Raw genomic sequence first — 17,587 nt, 5'->3', positions numbered from 1 at the left:
TTCTGCCATAGAATCAGTTTTACCCTTTCCTCCAGTACTGTCTACAAAATGTATAATGTTCAGAGAGCAATCATCGACTTTAACGCACCCTTATATAGCGTTACCTTCGTCTGATTTAACTATATAAACCAAGGTACCGTAAGTCACTGCGCACATTGCTAAATAAAAGAGAGCATCTCTTCATAATCGCTAAATCTCAGCAAACTTTCGTCATGGTTCAAAAAGAAATCTTACGAAACAGAATACTGCAGTGCGGTAGGGGCATTAGGGGTGCCTATAATGGCCTTGTGTCCCACCGTAATACTTACAATCCAAAGCATTCTGGCGCACTCTCTTGCTTTCTTGCACTTCAATAATACAATTAATAATAAATAGAAAATAAAAACAAATCGGATTGATTATGAGCAATATGCCCATGTTTTAATCTATCCTTTACATCAGTATTTACGAAGGAAGACCAGTAAAATGTTGCTGGTATTGTGCATAGATAATTAATTCGTGAGTCCGATCAAATTAACTACGGAAGGTATCACATTTGTAATAAAGAATCCTAAAGTATCAACAGGCTTCGCTATTGATGAAATAAATTCAAATATCCTCCAAGTAATAGTAATTTATACCAGTCTAATCCTCTACCAGATCTTCCAGTAATCTTTACCTAACGCACACCTACGCACAATTGAAAAAATAGGAACGTCAATCTTGTTTTCGACTCTGGAAATAAAATTAATGTTTACTACTGCCCTATATCCCTGTAAACCGTAGCCTTCAAAATACTCGGACACGTAATTTGCAGCTAACATAACTTAGCACCTACAGAAGACCCATTTCTTTGATCCTAATCAACATTCCTTTAGAATTGGTTTATCATGAGACCAAATTATTTGAGCTTACACATGATGTGTTATAGAAATTCACAATATAATGAGAATGACTGCAGGTATAGGGTTCTTTCTTTAAACGTTTCGACAACTTTTATAAATCACCCGCGGCATCTAGCACAAATCTACTTATTCAGATTAAATACTTGAGCAGGCAATTGGCAGCAATACGTTTATTTAAGACTAGCAGAAAGGGAGGGGCACAGACCTAGTGCTCCAATTCAGCGTCAAAGAGTTTCTTCAAACCGCGGTGTCTACTTAGTCGCCCATTTACAGTGATCCATGTCGCGTGAAAGAGGTTCGTTGAAGAGCGGCACGTATATTATACATACTCAGTAGCACAATTCAATGGCACAAGCCCTGTTACCTCGGCACCGGAACCCAATGCGCTAAACATTCGACCCCGAACTACCCGGGGACCTAGGTGGGCGGGAAAACAGTTTATAAAACTTATATATATATATATATACATACATATATATATATATATATATATATATATATATATATATATATATATATATATATATATATATATATATATATATATATATATATATATATATATATATATATATATATATATATACAAAATAGGTAGAAACCAGATAGATAGCCCCCATAAAGTATGTGAAATATCCAGGAAAGGTAACGCAAAAAAAAGCTCTGTAGGCATGATTTACCGCTTCGTTGTTCTACTTCCATTGAAACATGTTCCTCATATCAGCGCATGCCTACTACGAAGTAATGATCACTGTCGCAGCCATGAACCCATAGGTGGAATTTATAACAATTGGAAGTGTCGCCGAGGTTTTTTTAGAGGCGTTTAGTAATGTGCGAAATTTCTGGCGGTTCTGTCACAACTTCATCCTGGTCCGAACTTATCTCTTTGTGGATGTAGAGGGCAAATTTTATGGTTACCGCCTAGCGTTTAATGGCTCTGTCGTAAAGGCGCAGGCCACACTATTGTGAGGGATGTCATTCAATTGCTCATTTCTTCAGAATACCTGCTGTAATCAAAAATAGCTTCAAGAACGTACAGGTAAAATTTCACGCCATTTATGTAAGTTTGTCAGCATGAAACACTGTATAATGCGCAGCCCTATCTTGGCCAGCTGGGATATAGGAGAAAAATAAGGTATTTCGCTACGTTCTTTTCCTGTAGTACAGGTTGAGCTAAGGTGTCACACCTAGGCCAGCGTTTTCCTTCCTAGAGGAATGGCGATCTCCTATTCTTAGACAGCAGGTACAGTAAGATCTTTTTTAATTCAATTGATTGATTATTATTGCCGTAGAAGTGCTCCTTATATGTCATCTGGATTGTTGGTCACCTAGTGTGTCCATTGTAGTAGCCCTTCCAACACACGCTTACCGCAATATTTGTGACATAAAGCACATTTCCGCAGTTATTTGTCGATACTGAATCATCCCAACATAGGGAGGATCAATTTGCTCCTTCTTTTGCAGGTTGAGTTGGGCACGATGTCCTGAACTTGCAGCATCTTGCGTTGCGATCTTCACAGCTCAAAAATTGAGTATTATCTTTTCCACTCCTTCAAGGATGCCTTGTTGGAAACTACATAATGGATACAATGGCTGAAATGTGCAAGTTCACTAATCCATCCCAGCCCTTATCCCAGCTCTCACAGATCACACGGCGCTAAATTGGAATGAAACATATGTGGTGAAGATAAAATGCGCGATTCAATTAGCTTTTGGAGGCACGCTGCGGCGCACGCTAAAGGAAGATTTGACTTTCGAAATGATAACGAATTGACAGTAAAACATGCATGACTGGATAAATTGTCGGCTTCATTTATCGTGCATAGAAAGTGTTCTACTTTTACACTACAAACCGACGCCCATTAACTCTGAAAGAAATAAGGTAAAGCAGCGCGGCTTTATATCACGAGCTGTTAATGTTGAAGTGGTATCGTATAAGATGTACAAAAATTTTGCGTTTTCCCTAAAACGAACTCACCAGAATAAGTGTCGATGCCGCTAGGTTGGGTTAAAGCAGTTGATCGAGAGGCCACAATGCTCAAAGTCCTTAAATTTGAGACGTTGTGCGTGCAATTGCGCCTTTCGCAGAAGATAGGAGCCGTGGTGGAAAGTCGGGGGTGGGAAATCTGGGCAAATTTCATCGGCGATTCACAGCAAGACGCTTGATAATGCGGAACTACGGTTTCTGTATGTGACAACTGAGACCATGAATCCTATAATAAAAATTATTTCTACGTAAAGCATAATAAATTAAAGGCGTCCGACAGGAAATAGCATAGCTTTAAGCCAAGTTACATTCGTACTTTCGTTTTTGCGTTAAGGAATTCCGTGGCAGTCTTGTCGTTTGTGTCAAAGTGACTAATCATTGTAGCATCTTATGCTGCTGTCCGCGAAGCGCTCTTGGACAAGTCATGGGAACAAAAATTATGATCTGCTAGTTCTGCATCGTCGTGGAACAGCTTATTTTGCAAAACATAAATACATTGATAAAGTCGATTTTGCAATATAAAATATAAAATGTATAATCAAATGAAATTGCCCGCATTCCATGCAGTGCTGCCAACTGAAACCCTCCATTCGTTTTACCAATATTATATAATTATTAAGGCTAAGGCTTTTACGGACTGCGTGGCTACATGCTCGATGTCTTCTCAACTGACCAAGGAAATGAGCATAATCGTTTGGTAAAAACAACGTGAATCCTGCAAGGTCACAAGCAAACACCAAAGATGTGCCACACTGGCAATCCAAGTTTGTAGGTTCATCTAATGCTAAGAATGCTGTAGAAAATACTTCGGATCAACCACCTCAATGGCGTTTCGATCTTGTTCCTTCGGTCGCTTCGTGGCTTTGAAGTACTGAAACGTATCTGGGCACTTTCTTGCAACAGAAACATCTAGGACGAATGGCAGGGTCCTCGACGATTATCCCATCATGTCTCCCATGCATACGATATTAGGAAAAAAAAACTACATTTTTTCCCATACCTGGAGCTGTTCTCATTCAGCCCACACAGGTTTTGTGCCAGTTAAGCCTACAAACACAGTGTAGGACTACACTGCCTAGTGTACAAACACGTCGCAAGGAACAATGGGCTCTTTACATGCATTGCTTAAACTGCTTCATACAACCTGGATTAGCACTTTTAGCAGTACATTTATACGTGCCGTATATCACGCACCAGATCTGTCCAATTACTCGGCGCTTAAAACACCCGAGCCCAAGGTCAAATGAACATCGTTATTTTGCACTGATAGCGGGGAGAGAACCGAGTGCGTGTCTACGATTGTTATTTTAGGCTGCAATCAGCGTGCGCCACAGCCGTCTCAGTGCTGCGGTCCATAGGCCCTTGTTAAAGCCGCTAAGGGTGTAGCGGAAGTGGCAGGCATCACGGCAAGTACCATTAAGATGGCATGCGGGGTCACGCTTACTGTCGCTGCTGTTGCACATACAACACGATATTAACTTATCACGGGTCCGCAGACGCCCGTAAAGTTGCTCTTTATAAAGCTGTTCGAAAGAAGCATTGTTCACAACTTCTTGTACAGGGCGATTGCGAGAGCAAGCTCGTGTTCACAGAGGGCAGTCAGGCTACGGGACTAGTACTCTCTGCAACGGCACTCTGGGCACAACTGACCGACACGAAAGTAAGTCACTTTGTCCTTGCGGCACGATGCGGTTTGAAGTCATCACCTTCAAATAGAGCACAAACGCGTTGTCTAGCAATTGAAATATATAAGAACAAGTAGGGCTTGTATTTCACTATGATGTTGAGATAGAATGCTCCATATAACATGCAAGAGAAGCACGGAGCAGAGTTTCTCACCTGTGTAAAATATCAGTTTAACTGTTGGTGGTTCTTGTACAAATTTCTAGCCGATCATTTTCATAGACGTTTGCGGCCTGCTGTGCAAAGTATTTCTTTATGGTTTTCTTGATGAAAAGCAGCATGAAATGTTTGATGCTGCAAGTAAGAACGCGGTTGTAAGGGATACCTTTTTGAAGATGTCTGAGGTCAACAAAACCAAAAAAATATGTATTCCTCATTCATTCGACCACCAAGTTATTTTTTTAGCCACTTAGAAGAACTCGGTGTCAATGAGCTCAAGCTTCTAATATCTACGCGCTACGCTTCACATTTAAAGAGGAGATGCATTATGTCATCAGCGGAACAACAGTGCTAAATTCTGAACATACAACAGAAACCAGTGCTGATGGCTGTTATACTTTCTGTGACGTGTACAGTTACCCCATGAATAACGGTAGCAGGGAGTGTAATCAATTGCTAATAATTTACGAGACCTTGCACACGGCATATTTGAGGTTCTCTATTGCAATAGCACTCTACCATTACTATACTGGATTCTTGTAATATGACATTGCATAACCTGCGGATATCTTTACAGATTTATTAGTAAAGATGGGTCTTGCGAAACTTCTTGTCGTAGTCGCTTTCCTCTCTTCATCCTGTGCTGCGATGGTGCACAGTACTGGTAAGTTGCCACCTTAATTTCTCGCATGAATAAACATACTTACTTATCTAATTGTGAACGCTATACTATCTGAAACGGCAGTTTTATTGGTAGTATCATCATTGTAGAGATATGTTTGCTTCAATGGCACGAAAATTATCCTCTGTTATAGTCTTTCAGTATACATATTGTATTGCGGGGCCTTTCAGTCGGCACATTCCTGAAAATAAATGCGCGCAGGCCTTCGTAAAGAAGCTGCATACGTAGCCTCTTAAAGTCATCGCCCGTAATTGGCAGTTTATGATTGGCTGTCTGGTCTTCCTCGATCACCGAACCTTTAAACATTTTCTCTAATGTGACTCTACAGTGGTCTTTAGAGTTCCTTACAGTATTACCCAGAGCGAAATCTGAAGGTAGCATGAATGCGAGTTTGCTAACGGGCCCTGTGCTGTTTTAGGGATTGCTGCCATAAGGGTATGCGCCGGTTTGCCTTTGAGATAGCTCGACCTACGTGGCTGTTGTCAATTGAGAAAATAGATCAGTGAAGGACTGGCCTTTATCCAAAGCAACCCCTACAGAATGAGCAGAATGTGTAATAACACACCGTAAAAGCGAAAGAAAGAAGAAATACAAGAAAATAAAGATAGCGAAGGAATAAAGTATCATTTTATTCTGCCGTGTGTAAAGTACAAAATGAACCGTATGGGCGACAAGCAAGCGTCCATTCGCAGCCTATAGCGTAAAGAAAGTTGTCTTGGATTTTTGATCAACGATGTGTGCGTCATAACAAAGTGATTATTAAAGCGTATAAACATATTGAAAGTCCCCAAATGCGTGCACAAAGTCGCACAGTGAGCAGGCTCAGCCTGTATCGCCTTCAAAGAGACTTGAAAAAGGTCACTGTCTGAAAATGACAAAGGGCTATGACAGACTGTCTTTGTCTGGGCCAGACCAGAGACTAAAGGCCTTCTCAACTGGTGGCAGATGCTTATCCCTTCAAATCAAATGGCCATGTTGGGTTGTTGTTGTTGTCTGCTGTGTTGTTTGGTGGCTATGTTGGCGTTAAGCTGGCGATCGTATGGCGGACACTCGATGACCAAGTGCTCAGCTGACGCGTCCTGTTTGTGACAGTAGGTACCAGCAGGCAACAGCATCTTCTTCATTCAATAAAGAAGAAGAGGTTGAACACCTCCAGACGTAGTCACGTGTACCAGCATAATAAACATGCGTGCTAATACTTCATATATCCTGACTCGCAAAAACGGGTCACTTCTTAATAAGTCAGATATCTTAGCCTGGCCGTCAAACCAAGTGATCTCACTAAGTTGTTGTCGCAATCTAAATAAAAAAGGCTGCCATTCTTTACTGAAAATATAAGAGGGGGTCATAGGATCCGGTTCAATATAGGCCTTTAATATCACTGGCTCGGAATGCATTGAAAACAAACTTGATGACCAGCCAGAGATACTAGGTGTCGTCCTTTTGCAATTTAGTAGGGTAATAAACTATTATTACATTACTGTGATTTAATTCTTCTAGATCCATCCTCAAGTCAGAGTAGATAGCCCATCTACTATGCGAACACTTTCGGATATGTATTTTGCGACTTGGATTAAATTGAACAGTTCGTTGGTCGGGAATGACATGTGGCGTAAAAATGGAGCAGTTTCGCTCGCACAATATGTAGCGTCATAACATGCAACTTTCAAACTTTCACTGCTTGTTGAAATGTCAGTGAACGTAAACGTGAAGAAATATTGTCGACGGTACATTTGGAAAATGGGTAGGTAAACATGGTGATGGCTCTACAGATATATCTGCTGTAAAATAACAACGCTATCAAAGTTTTAATGTACCGATACTTGTTGTTGTTCACCTACAGTTCACGAGTAAGCAAGGAAAAGCAAGAAAAAAGGAAATGGACAATACTGCAGCACAGAAAGCGTTGTCGGTCTTCGAACATTTCGCGTTTCATATATTTCTGCACTTAAAGAAAGGTCTTATAAGAAAAGAACGCTTTTGTGTAATATGAGATAGAACAGTTGCCTATGTGCTAGTTAGCCTATTAATGAACCCATGTGAGACAGAATAGGTGGGCCGTATAGGTTTCCTCACTCACTGAGTGTGATCCCGATCCGAAGACCTCAAGTACCTAAAGTACGATGCATAAAAGGGCATCGCAGGGCGAGTTATCATTCCAGGTAATATTGCGAGAAAATGTGCACCACGGACCGCTACACTATATCACGAGTTTCCGTTGCCGACACATGTACAGAGCCCGTGTACAGAGCTCGTGTACAGAACACGTGTACTCAGCAGATAGCTTGGCCTAAGTAGATGTTGTCGATTGGGGAAAGGAGGTCTGTGAAAGACTGGCTATCGCATTTATCCAAAGCAAACTTTGCGAACTTTGCAGGGATGTAAAGTGTTCAGGTTTAAATTACTAACGGAAGAAGCAAACTCTCCTCCCACCTCACCCCCCCCCCCTACCCACGTGTCCGGAAAGAAACGTTCTGAGCCTGAGTGCTATCACAGCTAAGGGAAGGGTTTAAAGCACGTGAATCCCGTCGCATAAGAGATTTTAGGGTTATACGGGTTCGAGCACCATGTCAAACCAACAACCATTTGGTGGCTCTGTGGTGAAGAAATACATTGAGCGATTTAGTTGGCGGTATTATAGTATTCTTAGTGATTGGGAGACTGTCTCGGTGCCCACTGGACCTTCTTTGCAAAATGAGATGAAGTCTGAATACTGTGGACACCTTCCTTACAGCGTATAACGAATAGGTAGATGTTGAAAAGATCCCTATATAGACATTCTATAAGCAGCGCTGACGTGTAACTCATTAACCACCATGAAGCTGGCAAGGATCCAGATTGAACGGTACTCATAGATGCAAACAGTTCTTTGTTCTTCAGAACTGCTGCGTCAGTGTACACAACGATTCTCTGAAACTTTATTCTGGGGTGAAAGTTGTGTATAGTTCTGTGTTTCTCGGATGTCTCGCATGTGGTAATGCACTCACATACTGTATTTCACTATTAGACCAGTCGCAGGAAATTCTGCATATAATTGTTATTTACGAAACTAGCATTACCAATTTCATGTGTTGCATAGCTAATGAACTGAATATCTGAAGGTGGTTTTCTTTACATTCCAAACAAGGAACTTGACTGCAAGGTGCGAATAGCAGCTGTTATTTTCCCCCTCTAATAAACGAGGCTAAAATATACGTTGACAAAGAGATAATGTCCTAAAGATCACTTGATGCGAGCGGCGCTTGCAGAAAACTTGAGACAATACTTTCAATGTCTGTTAAATATTCAGGAAAGATGCTATTGTCGTGAAAGCGAAATGATACAAGACTGCATTGCAAAAGTTACCAGTATGTGTAAAGAACACAGAACTAAGAGTAGTTTCCTACGAGCTTATGCCCAAACTACAATCAGGTCGCGGCGCATTACAAGGGTTCATTACTCTCATAAGTGCCTAATCAGTCTATAACCTGCCGTTTTGGGTCCTCCTGACGGGTGATCACGCATTTCAACGTAACTTGCCGCTAAGGTTTCAGGGGAAGATAGCCAAAGAACAGCCCAGCCGTAGAAATAATATGAATAAAAACATGCCTAATGAGCCTGAGGGGTAACTTCAAACGGATTTGTACACTAGTCTTCCTGATTTTGAATACACGCCATAAATGCCCCTATTAGCGCAAGATAGAATTCACGATTGCAATCGGAAATTCTTTAGATAAATAATGCAGCAGTGCAAACGTACCTTTTCAATCAAGAAAACACTGTATTACTTGAGCCCTACCATGATTGCCAGTGTTTGATATCTTAGCACAGTTACGTTTTAAAATCAATCGCTTGAATGAGTTCATTTTGCTATGTTTGGTAACAGAAAAAAATTGTGTTCGAATCGAACTTAGTGATAACAATTTCACTTGCTGTGCCCGGAGTCTGAGGCAAAGCTGCAAACAAACATCCCTTCAATAAAGTATTACTTGTTTCAACGGCTTGTGTTTTGTAACTTCTAAGGTGGTCATTGAAGCAAGGCCACATACTTCTACCATTTCCAACACACGTCGTTCTGACGCACTAAATGCAGTAAGAAAATGATGGTATTGGCACTTGCCGATGAATTTATATATTACACAGCATGAAGGAACCGTGCATCTTTTCATCTGAACAGAGTAGAGCGACACGCTTGGCAATGATTTCTACGTTTTGCAATATTTTCAAAAAATATTTACGTCAGGTAGTCTAATTGTAGTCCGTGAGGTGGGTTATTGTGATCTGCGATATTTATAAGACGGGAAGAAGTGCATAATCGAGTATTTACTAAAAATCACACCTTAACTTTTTATTTACTACATTACGGAGTTAACTACACTTTACGCATTTTAATTAGTGAATCTGAAAGACATATCGACACGGAATGACATTTTAGAATGACATGCATTTCCAAAATAATAATGTTCAAAGAATGCGATACATGGGCGTCCCGGTAACTTTTGGTTTTACATGCACAAAAGAGCCGTTTCATAAAACAAAAACTAAGTGGAACAACAGTGCAATTTTAACCGCTCGATTAAAGGCACATATCTCAAAATGCATGCCATTCTCTAAATTTGTTCCGAATGGATATGCCATGCAACTTCACCGGCTACAATTTGCAAATTGCACTATGTGCCGTAAAGTAATTAATGAAAAAGTGGAGAATAAATTCTGTTATTATTCGATTATGCATATCAATTTCTCTTGCAATGTCCGCCGCTTCTAGGAATGCAGTTCAAACAGTACAAATACGCTTTCTGCCGCAGGTGACGTTTAAAAATTCCCTAGGCTAGCCTATCTGAGGCACCTTCTCCCTGTTTACATAATGTATACCCTAAATGTTATAAGTGATAACCCTGCATACTAGCAAAATTGGAAAACCAACGATCGCGGGGGTAGAAGCACCTGCATTAAAATACATACATACATACATACATACATACATACATACATACATACATACATACATACATACATACATACATACTTACATACATACATACAATGAGCAGAACTTTTACACACGGCAGTCGAAAAGCATACATATGCTCGCCGATAGAATCAATCACCTAATGTTGAGACGCGGGCGTGCCGCTTGCGCGTACGCACTGGTAAACGTCGTTGCCTTCGCGTAATCTTTAACAGACGCCTACGTGTAGCGATGCACATTTTCGAGAGCTTTAACAAAATAATGATATAGTTTCGCAATCCTCTGCATTCCAACTTTCTGATTGGGGCACAGTAGTACTTGTGCTATGGCGATGCCAATAATAACTCGAAAATTAGCCTTGCAAGAAACAGTTTCGCCAAATTCAGCTAAGAGCTTTCTGCTACGTTTCCTATTTCAGATGATCCATGTGACTTCACAAACATCCAACTAGACGACGAAATGTTTTCCAAGCTGCTGGCCAAGCTTCCAGAAGGTCTCGAGTACGGCCCACAGAGGTTCCACTCTCTCCTCCCAGGAGTTGATGTTGGCGGAATGAGTGTGCGTGGCCTGAGCAAACTCCGCCAGTTCGGCCCCCCAATTCCTTATTGCGCCAAAGGAAAGCACATGGTCCAAGTCGACTTCTACAATGGTGAACCTATAGAATTCGCCTCGCCATGGAAGACTTGCTCTGGCCAACAAGGAGAGTTAGCTCTTCGCTCCGTGTTCTTGCGGTTCACAGCGCAATTTACCATTGTAGAGTCCTCTGGCGAAGGCTTGAATCTGGAATTCGAGCGTGCACTTCCTGTTACAACGGAGAACATCCGCATTGTTGTCAGAGGTATTGGGCATATTGTGCTCGATACTGTGGAAATACTGAGTGCACTCCTACCAAGTGTTCTTGAAGAAGCTTGGAACAGGCAATTTTCGTATAATCTTGCTAGGGCCTTCCGTATGGCCCGTGAGTGAAATATTCACAATAAAAAATATCGGTGTCGCCACAACGAAACTCAACCTGAAATCCAAAAAAAAACACCGTCTTGCAATCATGTCGCTTTATCTTATTTTAAGAAACCTAATAAAATCACTTACGTTTCTGGAGTTCTCTGGTTTTATATCTTTCATCAGCATGCCATGTCGTCATTGTTCTTCCATATGTGCACCAAGAAGTAAGCGCTAGTCTTGAAGAAAAATAGCAAAAATGATTAGGTGTGCTAGCTGCAGCCATTTCCTTCATTCTGGAGGAGCGTTGGGCAACATTTGTTTACTTTTACTACTCTGTCTTCCGCAACAACGTTAAGGGAAGAAATGTGACATGAGAGAGCCGATAGTCTCTTTCACTAATATTTGATACAAGATAAAGTGGAACCTTATAGGCACTTTTAGTTCTGGTCAGCGGGGAGTACTGGACAAATTCCAGACAAAAATTTCACTAGCAACGTTACAGACAGATTCACAAATGAAATAGTCGTACGTTTTTGTCGGCGTGTGATCCACAGGTGGTATATTTTGCTCAGGTGAACGTCTGCTATAATACAACACGAAGACTATTTCAAGCGAAATAATATGTCTCCCATTTCCCGCTTCGTCTAATCAGAGTAAGACATCGAAGAAGTAGAATGGAATAGGTGGAAGGAAAGGTTGCAAAATCTTCTAAGCTGGAAAATATTGTACGCTGACGGGTCAACTTGAAACTCGAATACCTCAAATACCTCGTGACGCCCACTGAAGGACGGCTGACAAAACTGAGAAAACCTTATCGCCAACGAGGTTGAACATGAATAAAACATGATTTGCGTTAGAGCTTGCCTGTTATTTCTTCCAGTTGGCGAGTAGGAGACGATAACCAAGAGATTTTCTTTTGATTTTACACTAAATTTAGAGGTTGAAATGTCGGACTTCTCTGTCAGGCCGGTGCATTTTTTCCACCGCACGGCTGCTTGATTTCCCCCAAAGCCAGGTCCGTCTGTAAAAGCTCAGTAGCTAAGGAAGCCCACTGAATGTGCGTTGAACAAAACAGTCTTTGTGCCTATTTATTAAAGCAGCTTTTAGGCTAATTTGAAATAGATGCCTAACACTGTATAAAAAAAGCGAAAGCAGCGGGATGGAGCAAGAAATTTTATCGGTACTGATAAAACAGCTTTTCAAAGCCCACTTAGAGCACCGAAAGAGCCAGGGATTGATAAAGGAAGTTAGGTCATAGTAACGCCATTTGTGCCACTGCGGTCCACGGCGGGAGCAAATGTGCCCGCTATCCCGCACCTCCAGGCATCCCATCTCTTCACATTCTCCTCGCACGAATTGATAGGAGGAAAAGAGTAAAACAGTTATTGCCGAAGAAGTGGAACGCTGCGCCGGCGTTTTGTCTGAGAACAACGCGTAGATGTCAAACTGAAGTGCACAACTTCGGTGCCAGCAATACTTTGTGCCGTGTCCTGTTGTTTTTTGGGCCTTAGCTTGTGTCCCAGTAGTTCGCACTTTGAATTTAGCAATACTAGGAAGGAGAACATGGCGGTCGCTAACCAGAAATATATAGGTGTACACTCGTGTGTCTGCACTCGTGTGTAATTTGACTAGGCCAGTTATTGATCCTCTTATATGCTTAGTGCCAATGAAGTCCAAGACATGCGTCAAAGCTATACCACTGAGTCGGTAAAATATTTCATTAGGTAATTTACACGGGTTATTAAAATATTTTCTGATTCAACAAAATAACTGTACTTGTTCATTATCCCCCTATTATTGCAGTACTTATTGAAACAACAATATTGTCGTAATATGTAGAATCGTCTAGATTTCTCGAATTGGGCCCTCACAAAAGACGGTGAGTCATCGGACTTTCTGAGCAACATAATGCGCATAGATGAAGCTAATATTCACAGAAACGCACAGGTAAACTTGTATAATGCACAGGAGTGGAGCGGCTACAACGCACACTAGGTAAAGCGCAATCGGCACCAACATCAGTGGTCGTTCAATGTGGGGTGCCCAACTTACGCTGGTGCTATATAAATAGAGGTGGGCAGCAAATGGATGACTGGACAAGACAAAACAAATTCAGTACGTCTTATTTAAAAAGAATGAATTTAATGTATTGAAAACATTATTGGCGAGCTTTAAAAATATCCCTATAGAAGTAGATAATTGATGAATTCTATATTTGGAGAAACACTGCGCCATCATTTCAGGGATGGGCAGGTAGTTTTTGACATGTATGGTTTATACAGGAGCTAAACTGAAGTTTCTGGAACTCGTGCACCGCCTGCTTATTGGCATATTTCAAACACCTGTAAATTTTGCCCACTACACCTTGGAAACCGAAAGGCTGCTACAATTTCACAGTTTAAGATAAATAGTACCGAGGTTACAGGAACTTCCCTGAGAAATCTAGCGTCAATGCGAACGTTCTTTTACCTGTTTATGAACTTAAATAATTTTTTACTTCCATCGGGAGTTTTTGTGCATCTCCAACTCATGGCCAACTCAATATGAATTCACGAATAACGTCTAACACGCCGGATTTTCTGCGTAGCGGGGACCTTAAAGCTTTTAAAAGAATCCGCGTTAGATACTCGGAACCCACTGTTGCTAGAAGACGACAGGTATCATCCCGATCAGAATCAGTTTTACCTGGACTCATAGCATGTCCATCCTATAGTAAAAACATTCACACCCTTAAGGGTGTTTTCTTGTCGCACTGGTAACATCCTACACGTTGGCTCCCTTCAAAAATATTTAGAGGACGACAACGGAGCTCTAACTAGACATGTGATGACAAAAGAGGTAGTTGAAAACTATGTAATAATTGTTGCAGCCTTGGGCGCACAGAAATATCCCACAGGAGAGTTTCATAACTCTTCCTGTGAAACTCTCTGGCCACCTACCCCATTCTTGGCCAGTACCTCAGTGTTAATGCACCACTGTCCCTGAAGGGATATGAAAGCCTGAATGCATTAACCTATGTGGCTCTGAACGCAGTGTCAATATAGCACCAAACGCACCAAGCTTACACACGCAGTTTTGAGCATAAACTAGTTGCATCTATCAAAGAAAAATTCCCAGCAGCTAGTAAAAATTTGTAACTGTGATGCCACCGTTCTGCTGCAAGTTTTCAATATCTAGTTTCGAGTCTCGCGGTCAACAAAATTGTGTTATATGGTTCCTCGTACAATATACCGCCGCAGCATGGGCTGTCAGGTCTTATAATACAAAACACTTCATCATAGAAGTCAAGCGGGCGGCCGTGGCCACTGGGTCCCTGAACTAATGGCACTCCGAGAATTACACGCATATCCTCTAAACACTACAAATGTTTCGCTCTTTTACATTATAAATTTTGCTTAATATTGGCAACACCACAGCGAATAAATTTAGGTGCTCAACACGGAAGCCTAGGCGACACCCTACACGCACAAAAGGCGATCGTTAAGCGCTTGATGCCGCGAACCTCCTTCATACATTTCTTACAATGCGTCATGCCTGAAAACACTATAAACAAACTTTTTATGCTCGTTTATGAACGCATTTCTACGGAGGACGACTTATTGCTAATTATGCGTATTAAGAATAAATGCGTGCCAAGAAGCCATCGCATAAGGCTGGCAACATGCAATAGCGTGGCTTTTCACTGCTCAGCTGTATCAATCAATTGTAAAATAACCTAAACGTATTTGTAGAAGTAAAATCACAGGATGCGTCCAATTATTTCTCGACAACAGCGCTTTGGCTGAGGAAGAATAGACGTCCGGGTTTAGCACTGATAACACATGGGGAAAATATCCGTCGGCGGTGGTTGCTTGGTGGTGAAATCACCGAGCGTCTGAAATGTTGCAGCGGCTAGCTCAAAAATCTTTTCCTCGAGCAACCTAGCTAATGAGCAATTCAAGCTTTCATAGAGCGTGTCGTTCAGATTATAAAATGCGTCACAGGACATTTGCCGCAACTCGCAGTTATCGGTGAGGGCAAGGCGCATCCGTTTTAGGCTTTATAGAGCTTTACGATAGGCCATGAGCCTCAAACTCTTTCTGCTGCAGGCGCCGTGGGTACTTCCTTTCAAGGCAGGCCATTACGACTGTACGGCTCGTCGTGCCATACTCTCGCTTCAACGTTGTCGCATTAAAGTAAGTCTCTTTTGGTGTCTTATAATTGCTGTGGTATAAAACTAGATTGTAAGGGACGTCCTGCTGGCTCGGTTGGGACGAGGGACTCGGAAATTGCTGAACAACTGGCTATTGCGCTAGCCGTGTTTGATAGCTCGCGGGATGTCATATATAGTGACTCAAGGTCCGCAGTCAGAGCTTTTGAAAAAGGCACTGTTTCCAAAGAGCACCTCAGACTTCTTAGGGGCAAAGCAATCACGCACCACATCATTTATTGGTTTCCTGCAAATGAGGGTCAGATAATGGGTGCTCTTCTGAGCCTCATCGAGATGACTCACGGGGATGCCCGCTAACTTGCCCACCACGCTACCCGCGACCAATTGGAAGCCGATTCCCCAGAGAATAGGGACGCGCCTTCCACCTACAAGGAGATTAATAAACACTACTACCTCAGCCGTAGAACCCACTGCGTTCCTCATCCGCGGCTCAATGGAGCTCAAGCATTAACGCTCCGTCTACTACAAACTAATACGCATCCAAATCCGTCGCTCTTAGGTAAAATCTATCCGGATACTTACACGAATGGTACTTGCCGCGATTGTGGAAAAATAGCCAAGTTAGAACACATGCTCTGGCGGTGTGCCCGGTCACGCTCTATCATCGATAACAGCTCGGCCAGATGGGAGGCTTCTCTCGGCAGCCCTCTTCTGGCTGACCCACTCTGGGCTGTCCAGCAAGCCCACGAGGCGGCCGAGAGGCTCGGTCTCTCGGTTCCTACGAAGGAGCCGCCCGCTTCCTGAAGACTCACGATCTGCAGGACTTCAATAAAGTTTTACCATACCGTACCATAAAACTAGTTTAACACACAATAAAAAGAATTGAACTAATCGCAGTGAATAAGCGACGGCTTCTAAAACAAGCGCAAGAGAATTTAGGGTTCTGAAGTAATCATTGAAGTGTCCTAATCAATTTTTTAAGAACAATAATGTTTTCAGCAATATGCTACTATCACAAAAAATAATTACTTTCAATCAAACGCTATAGGGAAGACGGGCGCTTTCACCTTTGCGAAAATATCAGTTTATCCTGAAAGAAAAGATACACTTCTATCAGTCACCTTGGGAAGCTTTATTGTCATATTGAATTTTCATGTAGTGACATGCAGACAATACTACCGCGTCTGCACTTTTCTTTTTTTTTTGCTCTATAGAAGGTTGGCATCTTCTAACATAAAACTGTGATATTGACACCCCATGACTGGGGGAAAAATAAAAGAAGAAATAGTCTACGGGATATTTGGACTGTTCTTCACCCACAATGTGCTTTAATGCTACAATGAACTGGCGAGTTTCTTAATTACAAAAAAACTAAGTTTTTAAAAGGGTTTGTAAATTTGTCCCTTCAGGGTAACTAGAACGATGGAGTTGTATTTTTTAGCACACTAGAGTATTTAGGTTTACACGCTGTACGTGCCACAAGGGGAGATGCACTAAAGGTCAGTGATTTATTAATGCGCATTCTGTGAACATTTACTTTGCAGGAACTGCTTGAAGATGAGGCCAGCGACAGTTCTGGCTGTAGCCGCCTATTTGGTCACGTCTTGTGCTGTAGCGCTCTGCGGGGTCGGGGAGGAGATGTTTGTATTTTCTTTTCTCATAATCGAACCTTGGTGATCTTGGTAAGTTGAACGACTGCTGCCATTTGTTGTGACGGTTTAGGTGACGGTGGACATATATGCGTTAACATCCAAGCGCGCCTAATGCATAGGCGGATTTTAGTAAAGCGCACGAATCAGTCTTTGCCTGTTTCAGTTCCGGCCAATAGAAAAGTGATAAAGTTACAAGTGGTAGAGAAAATTCATTATCTCTTTAAGACTGACACCTGAAGACGCACAAGTATGAAGTTGGTAGTTTGTACTTCTTGTTACTGTTCGCAAAAGACGCTAGAAACAGCAGCGACTGCTACCATATTCCTCTAGTCTTAGGTGACACTTGAGATCGGCTTTCACTCATTTACACAATGTTCTCGATTCATGTGTTTTAAATGTGTGAAAGAAAGCTGTTTGAATGCATGGAGCATATTCTACTAGCTCCTCTCGCTTCTCAACCGGCTAAAAAATGGCAGTGCATTGGGTGCAAGAAAGTG

At 41.8% G+C, this 17,587-nt stretch overlaps 1 protein-coding gene and 1 long non-coding RNA gene across 2 annotated transcripts; both read left to right on the top strand.

Moving 5' to 3' along the window:
• Positions 1-4,314: 4,314 nt before the first annotated feature.
• Positions 4,315-11,444, top strand: LOC142586970 (uncharacterized). Its single transcript, XM_075697838.1, has 3 exons — positions 4,315-4,531; positions 5,291-5,377; positions 10,765-11,444. Exons 2-3 carry the CDS (start codon positions 5,305-5,307, stop codon positions 11,310-11,312), a joined length of 621 nt encoding a protein of 206 aa, XP_075553953.1. The 5' UTR covers positions 4,315-4,531; positions 5,291-5,304; the 3' UTR covers positions 11,313-11,444.
• A 3,699-nt stretch (positions 11,445-15,143) lies between these two features.
• Positions 15,144-17,068, top strand: LOC142586969 (uncharacterized). The gene is made up of 3 exons (XR_012829319.1): positions 15,144-15,298; positions 15,377-15,463; positions 16,983-17,068. It is a non-coding gene; the product is annotated as an uncharacterized LOC142586969 (long non-coding RNA).
• Positions 17,069-17,587: the final 519 nt, after the last annotated feature.

Source organism: Dermacentor variabilis, chromosome 7 (genome assembly GCF_050947875.1).
Source record: "Dermacentor variabilis isolate Ectoservices chromosome 7, ASM5094787v1, whole genome shotgun sequence".
NCBI lineage: Eukaryota > Metazoa > Arthropoda > Arachnida > Ixodida > Ixodidae > Dermacentor > Dermacentor variabilis.
The sequence above is the reverse complement of the archived record's forward strand: the minus strand, read 5'-3'. Positions and strand labels throughout refer to the sequence as shown.